The sequence below is a fragment of the Dendrobates tinctorius genome, unplaced genomic scaffold (genome assembly GCF_039654945.1).
Source record: "Dendrobates tinctorius isolate UK_male_01 unplaced genomic scaffold, ASM3965494v1 ptg000135l, whole genome shotgun sequence".
In the NCBI taxonomy this organism is placed as follows: Eukaryota; Metazoa; Chordata; class Amphibia; order Anura; family Dendrobatidae; genus Dendrobates; species Dendrobates tinctorius.
The window spans coordinates 11,723,009-11,738,971 of NW_027361803.1; the positions used below are offsets into that span (position 1 = coordinate 11,723,009).

Consider the following 15,963-nt stretch of genomic DNA (forward strand, 5'->3'; position numbering starts at 1 on the left):
TGGTGTACAGAGGATTTCATTTTTGGGATTTATCCTATCTCCATCGACTATTGAAATGGACCCGGCCAAGGTACAGGCCATTTATGATTGGGTTCAGCCTACTTCTTTGAAGGCTCTCCAGAAGTTTTTGGGTTTTGCTAATTTCTATCGTAAATTTATAGGTAATTTTTCTGGTATTGTCAAACCACTGACTGATCTGACCAAGAAGGGAGCTGATGTGCTGAATTGGTCTCCTGAGGCTGTCTCAGCATTTCAAGAGCTTAAGCGGAGATTTACTTCAGCTCCAGTTTTACGGCAACCTGATGTCTCACTTCCATTTCAAGTGGAGGTAGACGCTTCAGAGATTGGTGCAGGAGCTGTGTTGTCCCAAAAAGACCCTGTGACTTCTAAGATGAATCCCTGTGCCGCCTTTTCTCGTAAGTTCTCCCCATCTGAACGCAACTATGATGTGGGGAATCGGGAATTGTTGGCCATGAAGTGGGCATTTTAAGAGTGGAGACATTGGTTGGAGGGAGCTAGACATCAAGTTGTGGTCCTCACCGATCACAAGAATTTGATTTATCTGGAGTCGACCAAATGCTTGAATCCTAGACAGGCTTGATGGGCCTTGTTTTTCGTGCGTTTTAATTTTGTGGTCTCTTTTTTTCCGGAAGAATGTTAAGGCAGACGCCCTTTCTAGGAGTTTCTTTGCTGATTCTCTTAATGTGACCGAGCCTACTACTATCCTAGGTGAGGGGGTAGTTATTTCTGCCATTTCGCCCGATTTGAGACGCGCCGTGGAGGAATTTCAGGAGGATAAACCTGAGTGTTGCCCTATGGGAAGATTGTATGTTCCTGACCAGTGGAGAAAAAGAGTGATGTCTGAAGTCCATTGCTCCGCATTGGCTGGTCATCCAGGTATTTTTGGTACCAGAGATTTGGTGAGTCGGTAGTTTTGGTGACCTGCCTTATCTCGTGATGTCAGGAATTTTGTACAGTCCTGTGGGACTTGTTCTCGGTCTATACCCTGTTCTCGTTCTAGTGGGTTGCTGATGACCCTGCCGGTGCCCAAGAGGCCATGGACCCATATCTCAATGGATTTTATTTCTGATCTTCCGGTCTCTCAGAGAATGACTGTTATCTGGGTGATTTGTGATAGATTTTCGAAGATGGTCCATCTTGTACCACTCCCAAAGTTGCCATCTTCCGCTGAGTTGGTGCCCTTGTTTTTACAACAGGTGGTTCGGTTACACGGGATTCCTGAGAACATTGTGTCCGATAGAGGGGTCCAGTTTGTTTCCAGATTCTGGAAAGCCTTTTGTTCCAATCTGGTAATTCAGTTATCCTTCTCCTCCGCGTTTCATCCCCAGACCAATGGGCAGACTGAGAGAACAAACCAGACCCTGGAGTCTTATTTAAGATGTTTTATATCTGCTGATCAAGATGATTGGGTCTCATTTTTGCCCTTGGCTGAATTTGCGCTGAACAATAGAGCTAGTTCTGCCACTTTGATGTCACCCTTTTTCTGTAAATTTGGGTTTCATCCTCGATTCTCTTCAGGGCAAGTGGAATCTTCGTCCTGCCCAGGTGTGGACACTGTGGTTGTGAGAATGCAGCAGATATGGGACCAAGTGGTGGATAAGTTGTCACTCTCTCAGGAAAAGGCCCAGCGTTTTTCCAACCGGCATAGGACCATTGGTCCCCGTTTTAAAGTGGGTGATATGGTTTGGTTGTCGTCTAAGAATATTCCTATGAAGGTTGCATCTCCAAAATTTAAGCCAAGATTTATTGGACCTTATAGGATTTTGGAGATTCTTAATCCTGTTTCTTTTCGATTGGCTCTTCCAGTTTCGTTCAAAATTCATAACGTATTTCACAAGTCACTGTTGAAGAGGTTTGTTGAGCTAGTAGTTCCTGTGGCGGCACCTCCTGATCCTGTATTGGTTAAAGGCAATGTGGAATATGAGGTAGAGAAAATATTGGATTCTCGTTTGGTTAGACAGAGACTCTAGTATTTGGTCAAATGGAAGGGTTATGGCCAGGAGGATAATTCTTGGGTCTCTGCCTCTGATATTCATGGAAATAAATTGGTTCGTGCTTTTCAACGGGCCCATCCTGATCGGCTTGGTGGCATGGATGAGGGTTCGGTGACCCCTCAAGGGGGCGGTACTGTCATGAACTCATTTTCTGCTCCACCAGTTGAGAGTTCCCCTTCCGTTCTCCCTCTGGTGGTGACAGAAGGTAGTGCGGTTGGTTTAAGTGGTAGGGATATGCCACCTGATGAGGAAGATAACGATTGGATCTCTGGAGTATCAGACTGGATTTAAGACAGCCGATGCCCTATCCGGGTGCTGGTGATTCAGTCTGCTTCTCAGGTCCTGGACTTCAGCTCTCTTCCAGTCTTCTCAAGTTAAGTGTGTTTTTTGCTAATGTTCACACTTGCACTTGTTGGTCAATTCAGTTTGTTGTGTAATCAGCCTGCCCCTGCTGGGGCTGTGCTGAAATTCCACTCCTATTAATCATTATTTGCCAATCTGCTTTTTGTCCCTTATTAGATTGGTTTCTTTTTGCTCTGTCTCAGAATATTTCAGAGTGCTGATTATAGGTTTAGAAGTCTAGTGACTTCAGGGTTAATTTTGCTATCAGAAGTGTTGGACAATATTTTTGTAGGGTTTTTTTGGCGGATTGCAGACAGTGTCTTTCCTTTTCTGTCCTTTTTAGTTAGCCGGGCCCCATCGTTTGCGCAGTCTATTTTCCTGCCTTTGTTTGTATTTTCATCTTGTTTCACCGTCAATACATGTGTGGGGGCTGTCTTTCCTTTTGGGGTCTGCTCTGGGGCAGTTAGTTTTCCTCTTTTCCTGCTTTAGGCTTATGTAGTCCTCCGGTTGTGACGAGGCGTCTAGGACCAACATGGGAACGCTCAACGACTGCTGCTAGTTGTGCGGTTAAGATCAGGGATCTGCAATCTGCATAGTTACCAACTTCTCTGGTTTTCTGAGACTTAGCTTGTTGTCGTTTTTTTCCTCCTCGGTTTCCCATTCATAACAGTAATGTAATGTATGTACACAGTGACTGCACCAGCAGAATAGTGAGTGCAGCTCTGGAGTATAATACAGGATGTAACTCAGGATTAGTAATGTAATGTATGTACACAATGACTGCACTAGCAGAATAGTGAGTGCAGCTCTGGAGTATAATACAAGATGTAACTCAGGATCAGTAATGTAATGTATGTACACAGTGACTGCACCAGCAGAATAGTGAGTGCAGCTCTGGAGTATAAAACAGGATGTAACTCAGGATCAGTAATGTAATGTATGTACACAGTGACTGCACCAGCAGAATAGTGAGTGCAGCTCTGGAGTATAATACAGGATGTAACTCAGGATTAGTAATGTAATGTATGTACACAATGACTGCACTAGCAGAATAGTGAGTGCAGCTCTGGAGTATAATACAAGATGTAACTCAGGATCAGTAATGTAATGTATGTACACAGTGACTGCACCAGCAGAATAGTGAGTGCAGCTCTGGAGTATAAAACAGGATGTAACTCAGGATCAGTAATGTAATGTATGTACACAGTGACTGCACCAGCAGAATAGTGAGTGTAGCTCTGGGGTATAATACAGGATGTAACTCGGGATCAGTAATGTAATGTATGTACACAGTGACTGCACCAGCAGAATAGAGAGTGCAGCTCTGGGGTATAATACAGGATGTAACTCAGGATCAGTAATGTAATGTATGTACACAGTGACTGCACCAGCAGAATAGTGAGTGTAGCTCTGGGGTATAATACAGGATGTAACTCGGGATCAGTAATGTAATGTATGTACACAGTGACTGCACCAGCAGAATAGAGAGTGCAGCTCTGGGGTATAATACAGGAGGTAACTCAGGATCAGTAATGTAATATGTGTACACAGTGACTGCACCAGCAGAATAGTGAGTGCAGCTCTGGGGTATAATACAGGATGTAACTTAGGATCAGTAATGTAATGTATGTACACAGTGACTGCACCAGCAGAAAGGGGGGAAATGATGGATCAGCTGCCAGCGTCCAACTCTTGGCTTTTGGTCTATGTTCCTCTTGTTGGTTTTCCCTTAACGGATCGTTTTTGTGGTCACAATCTCCATTGACTTGATGATGTTGGTGGAGGGCGATGTTGGTGGACGATGCCGTCTGATCCGCCAACCCTGGCTAGTACCTTCTAGTTCTTCTAGGCTGTAGTGGCCTTCTCTTCTAACTCTTCTGTTTCCCCCCAGGGCCAAATGGATGAAGACGTACAGAAGGTGCTAAAACAAATACTGACCATGTGCAAGAGTCAGTCTCAGAAGATGTGACGTGAGACGAGCGGGATCAGCTCATACAGCACTGCCTCTAATATGACTAATGCTGGAGATCACACGTACGAGTTCTTCTGTATCAGAAAATGAAGTTTATTTTATACTTTTTTGATAAGAAACCACCGGTTCCAATTTTTAGTATTTATCGTGGTCAGTTAGCTCCTCATAACAGAACCCAAGAGATGAAAACTGCTGCTTCCCATAGTGCTAATATCCTCATTTAGTAGCCTTTAAACAGATACCAGTGTGAGACGCGATCATTTCCTCTTACAGCCGGTGACCACCAAAATGGCTGAACTTCAAAGCTCCGCGGTCATGTAACCGTGAAAGATAAATAATGAAATGTATTTACAAAGTGACTCCTCTTTATATGTAGATTATATCTATGTATTAAATGTAATATGATGGTCACAAATGGAAATGCCCTTTAAGGCGTCGTTACTCAGTTTCCATAGGCTATTGAATGCAAATCTGCTTAATTATGTAGCAAAACTAGAGCGGGGGATTGATTACAGATTTGTTATTCATAAGTCAGGAATCTTGGGTGTCAACCTATGTGGGCGACATAGTGGCCGGCACCGCTTGTCACTAATATTTGCCAAAATACACATAGAACTAAAGAAACGGAAAATTTCTACCAACTAAGGGTAAATGTTCCTTATAGCATGCCTCCACAACTGTCCCTTTTTTTTCATGGGATTGCCCTTCAAAACGTAAGGGGAGCTCATGCAAAAGAACCCAATAATACGTTTTCCTAGTTCTTCAGGGGTGTGGCTTATGCAAATACACCTAGAATGGGCAGTCCTGGTTCAGCAGGGGTGGGGCTTAAAGTGGGATTTCATGTTTCAGTAGGTTAAGGACTCTAATTGCTGGTTATTTGTGTATATAGATGCCGTGCTCATTAGCAGGTACCCCTGAGGTCGGCTTCTTACCTATAAACAGCGCTAGGACGTCCCACATCTCCAGTTGCTACATGTAGCACTTTTGCTTTTCCTCCGTTAAGCCCCCATTAGTGGAAAAGTCTCCAGGTAAATGTTGCAGCGCCTACTCCAAATACATAACCCCCCTTTACCTCCCCGACCACAACAGTTTAAAGGTAGCAAAGTAATTTAGTTTTCTACGCAGTAATGTTATTTTAGATTGATACCTTTTTAATATTATATGTTAAATTTATGTAGCTTTTTTTTGTTTGTTTTTTGTTTCGATTATTGTAAAAAAATAAAATAAAAATGTTTTGCTGCTTAATTTTATAGATCGGAGTAGTAAAATATATACATGGGTCTAACTTTCCAGAAACGTTAGAAATTATTTTATATACAGTTTATGTATTTGTTATGATGGGGTTTATTGCCTGATAACAATGTCTGCATTGTCTGCCACTCCAGCAAAATAAAGGAATAATAAAAAAATAAAATTACCAATAAAGGGCGACTGCATTATAGTATTATTTATGGCCTCAGCATATTTGTCTTTTATCCACCAAACCCAATTACCCCTGAGATAAGGCTATATCTTCTCCTAAATCAGCCCTGATCATGCCTGCTCCTCTGTGATTGGGCCTGCTCCTCTGTGATTGCTCCTGTGATTGTGCCTGCTCCTCTGTGGTTGCTCCTGTGATTGTGGTTGCTCCTGTGATTGCTCCTGTGATTGTGGTTGCTCCTGTGATTGCTCCTGCTCCTCTGTGGTTGCTCCTGTGATTGCGCCTGCTCCTCTGTGGTTGCTCCTGTGATTGCGCCTGCTCCCTGTGATTGCTCCTGTGATTGTGCCTGCTCCTCTGTGGTTGCTCCTGTGATTGTGCCTGCTCCCTGTGATTGCTCCTGTGATTGTACCTGCTCCTCTGTGATTGCTCCTGTGATTGCGCCTGCCCCCTGTGATTGCGCCTGCTCCCTGTGATTGCTCCTGTGATTGTGCCTACTTCTGTGATTTCTCCTGTGGTTGCTCCTGTGATTGTGCCTGCTCCCTGTGATTGCTCCTGTGATTGTGCCTGCTCCTCTGTGATTGTTCCTGTGATTGCGCCTGCTCTTGTGATTGCGCCTGCTCCTCTGTGGTTGCTCCTGTGATTGTGCCTGCTCCTCTGTGGTTGCTCCTGTGGTTGCGCCTGCTCCCTGTGATTGCTCCTATGATTGTGCCTGCTCCTCTGTGGTTGCTCCTGTGGTTGCGCCTGCTCCCTGTGATTGCTCCTGTGATTGTGCCTGCTCCTGTGATTGCGCCTGCTCCCTGTGATTGCGCCTGCTCCTCTGTGATTGCTCCTGTGATTGCGCCTGCTCCTCTGTGGTTGCTCCTGTGATTGTGCCTGCTCCTGTGATTGCGCCTGCTCCCTGTGATTGCTCCTGTGATTGTGCCTGCTCCTCTGTGGTTGCTCCTGTGATTGTGATTGCTGCTGTGAATGCACCTGCTCTGTGGTTGCTCCTGTGGTTGTGCCTGCTCCCTGTGATTGCTCCTGTGATTGTGCCTGCTCCTCTGTGGTTGCGCCTGCTCCCTGTGATTGCTCCTGTGATTGTGCCTGCTCTTCTGTGGTTGCGCCTGTGATTGCGCCTGCTCCCTGTGATTGCTCTTGTGATTGTGCCTGCTCCTCTGTGGTTGCTCCTGCTCCTTGTTGTTGCTCCTGTGATTGTGCCTGCTCCTCTGTGGTTGCTCCTGTGGTTGCGCCTGCTCCCTGTGGTTGCTCCTGTGATTGTGCCTGCTCCTCTGTGGTTGCGCCTGCTCCCTGTGGTTGCTCCTGTGATTGTTCCTGCTCCTCTGTGGTTGCGCCTGCTCCCTGTGGTTGCTCCTGTGATTGTGCCTGCTCCTCTGTGGTTGCTCTTGTGGTTGCTCCTGTGATTGTGCCTGCTCCCTGTGGTTGCTCCTGTGATTGTGCCTGCTCCTCTGTGGTTGCGCCTGCTCCCTGTGGTTGCTCCTGTGATTGTGCCTGCTCCTCTGTGGTTGCTCCTGTGGTTGCTCCTGTGATTGTGATTGCGCCTGCTCTTGTGATTGCGCCTGCCCTGTGGTTGCTCCTGTGATTGTTCCTGTGATATTGCCTGCTCCTCTGTGGTTGCTTCTGTGGTTGCGCCTGCTCCCTGTGGTTGCTCCTGTGATTGTGCCTGCTCCTCTGTGGTTGCTCCTGTGGTTGCTCCTGTGATTGTGCCTGCTCCTCTGTGATTGCTCCTGTCATTGCGCCTGCTCTGTGGTTGCTCCTGTGATCGCTCCTGTGGTTGCGCCTGCTCCCTGTGATTGTTCCTGTGATTGTGCCTGCTCCTCTGTGGTTGCACTTGCTCCCTTTGGTTGCTCCTGTGACTGCTCCTCTGTGGTTGCGCCTGCTCACTGTGGTTGCTCCTGTGATTGTGCCTGCTCCTCTGTGGTTGCTCCTGTGATTGTGCCTGCTCCTCTGTGATTGCACCTGCTCCTCTGGTTGCTCCTGTGATTGTGCCTGCTCCTCTGTGGTTGCGCCTGCTCCCTGTGATTGCTCCTGTGATTGTGCCTGCTCCTCTGTGGTTGCTCCTGTGGTTGCGCCTGCTCCCTGTGATTGCTCCTGTGATTGTACCTGCTCCTCTGTGGTTGCTCCTGTGATTGCGCCTGCTCCCTGTGATTGTGCCTGCTCCTCTGTGATTGCTCCTGTGATTGCGCCTGCTCCTCTGTAGTTGCTCCTGTGATTGCGCCTGCTCCTCTGTAGTTGCTCCTGTGATTGCGCCTGCTCCCTGTGATTGCTCCTGTGATTGTGCCTGCTCCTTTGTGGTTGCTCCTGTGATTGTGCCTGCTCCTCTGTGATTGCTCCTGTGATTGCGCCTGCTGTGTGGTTGTGCCTGCTCCCTGTGATTGTGCCTGCTCCCTGTGGTTGCTCCTGTGATTGTGCCTGCTCCTCTGTGGTTGCTCCTGTGGTTGCTCCTGTGATTGTGATTGCGCCTGCTCTTGTGATTGCGCCTGCCCTGTGGTTGCTCCTGTGATTGTTCCTGTGATATTGCCTGCTCCTCTGTGGTTGCTTCTGTGGTTGCGCCTGCTCCCTGTGGTTGCTCCTGTGATTGTGCCTGCTCCTCTGTGGTTGCTCCTGTGGTTGCTCCTGTGATTGTGCCTGCTCCTCTGTGATTGCTCCTGTCATTGCGCCTGCTCTGTGGTTGCTCCTGTGATCGCTCCTGTGGTTGCGCCTGCTCCCTGTGATTGTTCCTGTGATTGTGCCTGCTCCTCTGTGGTTGCACTTGCTCCCTTTGGTTGCTCCTGTGACTGCTCCTCTGTGGTTGCGCCTGCTCACTGTGGTTGCTCCTGTGATTGTGCCTGCTCCTCTGTGGTTGCTCCTGTGATTGTGCCTGCTCCTCTGTGATTGCACCTGCTCCTCTGGTTGCTCCTGTGATTGTGCCTGCTCCTCTGTGGTTGCGCCTGCTCCCTGTGATTGCTCCTGTGATTGTGCCTGCTCCTCTGTGGTTGCTCCTGTGGTTGCGCCTGCTCCCTGTGATTGCTCCTGTGATTGTACCTGCTCCTCTGTGGTTGCTCCTGTGATTGCGCCTGCTCCCTGTGATTGTGCCTGCTCCTCTGTGATTGCTCCTGTGATTGCGCCTGCTCCTCTGTAGTTGCTCCTGTGATTGCGCCTGCTCCTCTGTAGTTGCTCCTGTGATTGCGCCTGCTCCCTGTGATTGCTCCTGTGATTGTGCCTGCTCCTTTGTGGTTGCTTCTGTGATTGTGCCTGCTCCTCTGTGATTGCTCCTGTGATTGCGCCTGCTGTGTGGTTGCTCCTGTGGTTGTGCCTGCTCCCTGTGATTGCTCCTGTGATTGTGCCTGCTCCCTGTGGTTGCTCCTGTGATTGTGCCTGCTCCTCTGTGGTTGCGCCTGCTCCCTGTGGTTGCTCCTGTGATTGTGCCTGCTCCTCTGTGGTTGCTCCTGTGATTGTGCCTGCTCCTCTGTGATTGCGTCTGCTCTTGTGATTGCGCCTGCCCTGTGGTTGCTCCTGTGATTGTTCCTGTGATATTGCCTGCTCCTCTGTGGTTGCTTCTGTGGTTGCGCCTGCTCCCTGTGGTTGCCCCTGTGATTGTGCCTGCTCCTGTGATTGCGCCTGCTTTGTGGTTGCTCCTGTGATTGCTCCTGTGGTTGCGCCTGCTCCCTGTGATTGTTCCTGTGATTGTGCCTGCTCTGTGGTTGCACTTGCTCCCTTTGGTTGCTCCTGTGATTGCTCCTCTGTGGTTGCGCCTGCTCCCTGTGGTTGTGCCTGCTCCCTGTGGTTGCTCCTGTGATTGTGCCTGCTCCTCTGTGGTTGCTCCTGTGATTGTGCCTGCTCCTCTGTGGTTGCTCCTGTGATTGTGCCTGCTCCTCTGTGGTTGCTCCTGTGATTGTGCCTGCTCCTCTGTGATTGCGCCTGCTCCTCTGTGGTTGCTCCTGTGATTGTGCCTGCTCCTCTGTGGTTGCGCCTGCTCCCTGTGATTGCTCCTGTGATTGTGCCTGCTCCTCTGTGGTTGCTCCTGTGATTGCGCCTGCTCCCTGTGATTGTGCCTGCTCCTCTGTGATTGCTCCTGTGATTGCGCCTGCTCCCTGTGATTGCTCCTGTGATTGTGCCTGCTCCTTTGTGGTTGCTCCTGTGATTGTGCCTGCTCCTCTGTGATTGCTCCTGTGATTGTGCCTGCTCCTTTGTGGTTGCTCCTGTGGTTGTGATTGTGCCTGCTCCTCTGTGGTTGCGCCTGCTCCCTGTGATTGCTCCTGTGATTGTGCCTGCTCCTCTGTGGTTGCTCCTGCTCCCTGTGATTGCTCCTGCTCCTCTGTGGTTGCTCCTGTGATTGTGCCTGCTCCTCTGTGGTTGCTCCTGCTCCCTGTTGTTGCTCCTGTGATAGTGCCTGCTCCTCTGTGGTTGCTCCTGCTCCCTGTGGTTGCTCCTGTGATTGTGCCTGCTCCTCTGTGGTTGTGCCTGCTCCCTGTGGTTGCTCCTGTGATTGTGCCTGCTCCCTGTGGTTGCTCCTGTGATTGTGCCTGCTCCTCTGTGGTTGCTCCTGTGATTGTGCCTACTCCTCTGTGATTGCGCCTGCTCTTGTGATTGCGCCTGCTCTGTGGTTGCTCCTGTGATTGCTCCTGTGATATTGCCTGCTCCTCTGTGGTTGCGCCTGCTCCCTGTGATTGCTCCTGTGATATTGCCTGCTCCTCTGTGGTTGCTCCTGTGATTGGGCCTGCTCCTCTGTGGTTGCGCCGGCTCCTTCGCGATCCTACCTAAAGTTCTCCCCCTGCAATGTTGGGCTAGTCTGCGCCTCCAAGCCCCCATCCTGTCCTATCCCGCATACACCTATGGGCCGTGCCTACAGGACATATGGTATGTAATGTGTCAGTATAAAGATGCTAAAAAAGGTTATTTTTGTAATCTGTTATTTTTAGGAACATTTTAGGTAAAAAGTGAAAGTTATTACGTTTTGCACCAATTAGCACATACTGCACCCATCAAAAAACTTGTGCAAACCAAAATATCAGTAGTTGTAATTTTGTATGAGAATCTGAGCTGCTCTGTGGTGTTAATCTTCTCATATTTCCCTTTAGCAAGTCGGAGGGGCCTAAAACAAGTCTGTGTAGTGTAGAGAGGCAGTAGACTGTGCAGCTTCTCTGGTTTCATATTGCAACATCTACTCAAACAGCAGTCACCGAAGGTGCAAAAGCCCCGACTACCATCAATCATGGAGAGAATATTCCTTTTTTTTTTTCTGGCGTTTTCACCTCCATTTATTTTACCACTATTTTCTACCATACAGACACCGAAAGGAAACAGCGAGGCCGCGGAAGTCCCATGTAACAAGGGGGTCACTCCAGGTTTAGCAGATCTGGCTGAGTCACGTCTTATGTCGCAGCAGAGAAAATGGAAGTAATAAAAAAAATTCTGCCTCCTATCAGCGTCATGGAGGCCGGGATCATCGGTCGATCACTTTGTATTAGGAAAATTGTACAAGAAGCAAATGAGCGGAAACCACGTCAAGGCGCATGTGCTGCCAATGTATGAGCAAGGCTGGGAACCAGGGACCAAGAGATAACGATGTCACCAGGTGTAGAGGTATCAGGGGGGCTGCTGCTATGAGACCACAGGGTCAGGGGTCCACGCTAACTGTATGTGGCTTGTACCCAAGGAGCACACGAGTATCCATTCCTCCTATCCCAAGAGCTTTAAAGTGTGATGTGGTCATCCAGCTCCATGTGGGGGTCCTCCATGTACTCCCCTGCTTGTTGACCCAGTGCTGGAATATCCCGATATGATGACCAATCATACTCCCATACAGGGCCACATAATGCTGCCAAATAATGCACAAGATCTAAAATGCTGACGTATAAGTAATGGTGAACAGCTCGGCTATATTCGCATAACCCTAATTAGGATGGTGAAGAGGTTCATGACAACTCTCCTGGTGGTCTAGGGAAGCAAATGGTTTAATAGATCCCTAGGTAACACCTGTGGTCCTTTAATTTAGTAAAGGTGGACTAGTCATCTAGGTCAGGGTTCCTCAACTCCAGTCCTCAAGGCCCATCAACGGGTCATGTTTTCAGGATTTCTATTGTATTGCACAGGTGATGCAATTATCTCCTGAGCAATACTAAGGAAATCCTGAAAACATGATCTGTTGGTGGGCCTTGAGGACTGGCGTTGAGGAACCCTGATCTAGGGTACAGAAGGACACGGCCATGGTCATCTATGGTCATCTAAAGTACAGAAGGAAACGGCCCTGGTCGTCTTGGGTAGCGAAGGAAACGGCCCTGGTCATCTAGGGCAGAGGAGGAAACGGGCCTGGTCGTCCAGGGTAGAGAAGGAAACAGCCCTGGTCGTCTAGGGTAGAGAAGGACACGGCCCTGGTAGTCTAGGGCGGAGGAGGAAACAGCCCTGGTCGTCTAGGGTAGAGAAGGACACGGCCCTGGTAGTCTAGGGCAGAGGAGGAAACGGGCCTGGTCATCCAGGGTAGAGAAGGACACGGCCCTGGTAGTCTAGGGCAGAGGAGGAAACGGGCCTGGTCGTCCAGGGTAGAGAAGGAAACAGCCCTGGTCGTCTAGGGCAGAGGAGGAAACGGCCCTGGTCGTCTAGGGTAGAGAAGGACACGGCCCTGGTAGTCTAGGGCAGAGGAGGAAACAGCCCTGGTCGTCTAGGGTAGAGAAGGACACGGCCCTGGTAGTCTAGGGCAGAGGAGGAAACGGGCCTGGTCGTCTAGGGTAGAGAAGGACACGGCCCTGGTAGTCTAGGGCAGAGGAGGAAACGGCCCTGGTCGTCTAGGGTAGAGAAGGACACGGCCCTGGTAGTCTAGGGCAGAGGAGGAAACGGGCCTGGTCGTCCAGGGTAGAGAAGGACACGGCCCTGGTAGTCTAGGGCAGAGGAGGAAACGGGCCTGGTCATCCAGGGTAGAGAAGGAAACAGCCCTGGTCGTCTAGTGCAGAGGAGGAAACGGGCCTGGTCGTCTAGGGTAGAGAAGGACACGGCCCTGGTAGTCTAGGGCAGAGGAGGAAACAGCCCTGGTCGTCTAGGGTAGAGAAGGACACGGCCCTGGTAGTCTAGGGCAGAGGAGGAAACGGGCCTGGTCGTCTAGGTTGTGAAGGATAAATGGCCCCGGCCATCTAGGATCAAGAAAAGGACCTGGTCATATGGATCAATCGTCCTCAACCTCAGTCACTACAACTCCCATCATGCCCTGAGTGCTCACATTGGACAGATTTCTGCTGGGCGTCTCACTCTCGGGGAGCGATGTGTCTGGTTTCTGTGCTTTAGATATGACCCTGGAATTTGACGGAACTGATGATGGTTGTCTGATATTACACAGACGGACCCTGTGGAAATGAGCCGAGGGCCGGATTACATGTGGCGGAAATACAGAGCCGACGTTTCCATTCAATGACAACAAGCAGAGATCGTGAAACAAAGAATTCATGGAGAACAAGAGACGAGGAAAGTCCCAGCTTAGAGATTCTCTGTTTATTACATGGGGCAGTGCTGCCACCATGTGGCTATTATGGGTATTGCATATTGGAAAGTAAATGGACTGATCCTACCTTTTGGTAAATTCAGCATTTTTGCGCACATGTTAGATTTTAATATATATTGAATTTTAGTAAGTGAAACCGATTTATTCCCAAGTTTGTTTTTTGCTTCACTATTTATTATTACTTTAAGTAAAAAAAATCTATTTAATTTAAAAAAAAAAAACAATCCTTAACCTCATATATTCAGACATAGTTTGGGGAAAGCATTTATGCAGGGGGCATTTAAGCACACTTTATCGAAGTACAGTTTATCAAAGTACTGGCAGTTATAGCATGGCAGGAGACAGGTAAGACATTTATATACATCTACTCCCTGTACATTTGGAGTAAAACAAATATTTACCATATGCATTTGTATAATTTATATCCTGGCCGCTGCATTCACACGCATCCACCGCCCTGGCATTAACTCTCTACACTCCATCCATATTGGCTCCTCACTCCTTTCCTCTCCTATGTATAGCACTCACGCTCTTTTCACATTGTTAAATTGCACAGATCCAGTCAGTCCCACCATTCCACATAAGAGACGCTCTCACAAATCACTTAACCATCTGCTCACTCTTTCTATCCTCCTAGTCGCAGGAGACATTGCTCCCAACCCTGGCCCCCCATGTTATAGAAAGTCAAACCCCCCAACTGCTACACTCAGAAACTCCTCTAATCTTATTAATATTGCCTGCATGCCTTTTGTCTCTTTTAATTGTGCCCTTTGGAATTCTCGCTCAGTGTGTAACAAACTCTCCTTCATTCATGACTTTTTCCTTTCTAATTCTCTTAACCTCCTGGCTCTTACTGAAACCTGGATCCAGCAGTCAGACACTACCGCTGCTGCTGCTCTTTCATACGGGGGGCTACACTTCTCTCATACCCCAAGATTAGACAATAGAGCAGGTGGAGGCGTTGGTCTGCTCCTATCACCAAAATGTACCTTTCAGGTTATCCCTCAAGTATCCTCACTAGTCTTCCCTTCTTTTGAGGTCCATGCCGTCAGACTCTACACCCCCTTCTCCATGTGAGTGGCGGTGGTGTATCGTCCTCCTGGCCCTTCCCATCAGTTCCAGGATCATTTTGCCACTTGGCTTCCACATTTTCTCTCCTGTGACATCCCTACCCTCATCATGGGAGATTTCAACATCCCCATTGCTCTTCCCCTCTCCCCATCTGCTACTCACCTTTTATCTCTAACCTCCTCGTTTGGCCTTTCGCAGCTTACTAATTCTCCAACGCATGAAGACGGAAACTCCCTCGACTTGGTCTTCTCTCGGCTTTGTGCAGTGGATGATTTTGCAAACGCCCCTCTCCCGCTCTCTGACCACAACCTTCTTTCATTCTCTATCAAGAACCGTCAGGCCGCTCAGGTCACCCCCACTGTCCAGACTTATAGAAACATACAGGCCATTAACACCCAGAAACTTATGAAGAACTTGCAGTCTTCATTGGAACCTATCTCCTACCTCTTATGTCCTGATTCTGCATTGAAGCATTACAATGAAACATTTCAAAGTGCCCTGGATGAATTTGCACCCCCTATACATAGAACACCACAACACAGATGGCGACAACCCTGGCACACGGTGCAAATACGTTTCCTGCAGCGGTGCTCCAGGTGCGCCGAACGTCTGGAGAAAATCCAATCTACACGAAGATTTCATCCATTATAAGTTTATGCTTAGAACATACAACACTGCCCTTCACCTCTCCAAACAAACCTATTTCAACACCCTCATCACCTCACTGTCCAATAACCTGAAACATCTCTTTGACACTTTTCATTCTCTACTCAACCCAAGAGTACAGGCCCCAACCACGGAGCTCCGAGCTGACGATCTGGCCAATTACTTCAAAGAAAAAATTGACCAGATCCGACAGGAAATTATCTCCCAATCACCTCATACCATGCACTGTCCTCCCTCCCCCACTGCATCTAACTCACTCTCTGATTTTGAACCAGTCACAGAAGAAGTAAGCAGGCTCCTTGCATCTTCTCGCCCAACCACTTGCACCAGAGACCCATTTCCGTCACATCTCCTCCAGCCCCTTTCCCCTGCTGTCACCACTCACCTAACTAAAATATTTAACCTCTCTCTCTCTTCTGGTATCTTTCCCTCCTCATTTAAGCATGCCATCATACATCCACTACTTAAAAAACCATCCCTCGACCAAAACTGTGCCGCTAACTATAGACCTGTCTCTAATCTTCCCTTCATCTCTAAACTCCTGGAACGCCTGGTCCACTCCCGTCTTATCCGCTATCTCTGACAGCTCTCTTCTCGACCCTCTCCAATCCGGTTTCCGCTCTTTACACTCCACTGAAACTGCCCTCACTAAAGTCTCTAATGATCTACTAACAGCTAAATCAAATGGTCATTACTCCATGCTAATTCTCTTGGATCTCTCTGCAGCATTTGACACTGTGGATCATCAGCTCCTCCTCACTATGCTCCGTTCCATTGGCCTCAAGGACACCGTTCTCTCCTGGTTCTCCTCCTATCTCTCTGACCGCTCCTTTACTGTATCTTTTGCCGGTTCCTCCTCCTCTCACCTTCCCCTTACTGTTGGGGTTCCTCAAGGATCAGTTCTAGGCCCCCTCCTCTTCTCCTTGTACACTGCCCCTATTGGTCAAACAATCAGTAGATTTGGTTTCTAGTACCATCTCTATGCTGATGACACCCAATTATACGCTTC

General features: G+C 48.5%; 2 protein-coding genes across 4 annotated transcripts in view; one reads left to right on the forward strand and one right to left on the reverse strand.

Moving 5' to 3' along the window:
- Positions 1 to 5,776, forward strand: part of RAI14 (retinoic acid induced 14) — a 101,241-nt gene extending 95,465 nt beyond the window's left edge. For all 3 annotated transcript variants that reach the window (XM_073543905.1, XM_073543906.1, XM_073543904.1), the window contains one exon: positions 4,249 to 5,776. In XM_073543905.1, coding sequence (XP_073400006.1) covers positions 4,249 to 4,326 — 78 coding nt within the window. In that variant the 3' untranslated portion in view covers positions 4,327 to 5,776. The remainder of the gene's footprint in view (positions 1 to 4,248) is intronic.
- LOC141048444 (uncharacterized) lies at positions 4,386 to 13,303 on the reverse strand. Its single transcript, XM_073543992.1, has 3 exons — positions 13,285 to 13,303; positions 7,347 to 8,362; positions 4,386 to 4,403 (listed from the first exon to the last, which is right to left on the reverse strand). Exons 1-3 carry the CDS (start codon positions 13,301 to 13,303, stop codon positions 4,386 to 4,388), a joined length of 1,053 nt encoding a protein of 350 aa, XP_073400093.1.
- Between the last annotated feature and the right edge of the window lie 2,660 nt (positions 13,304 to 15,963).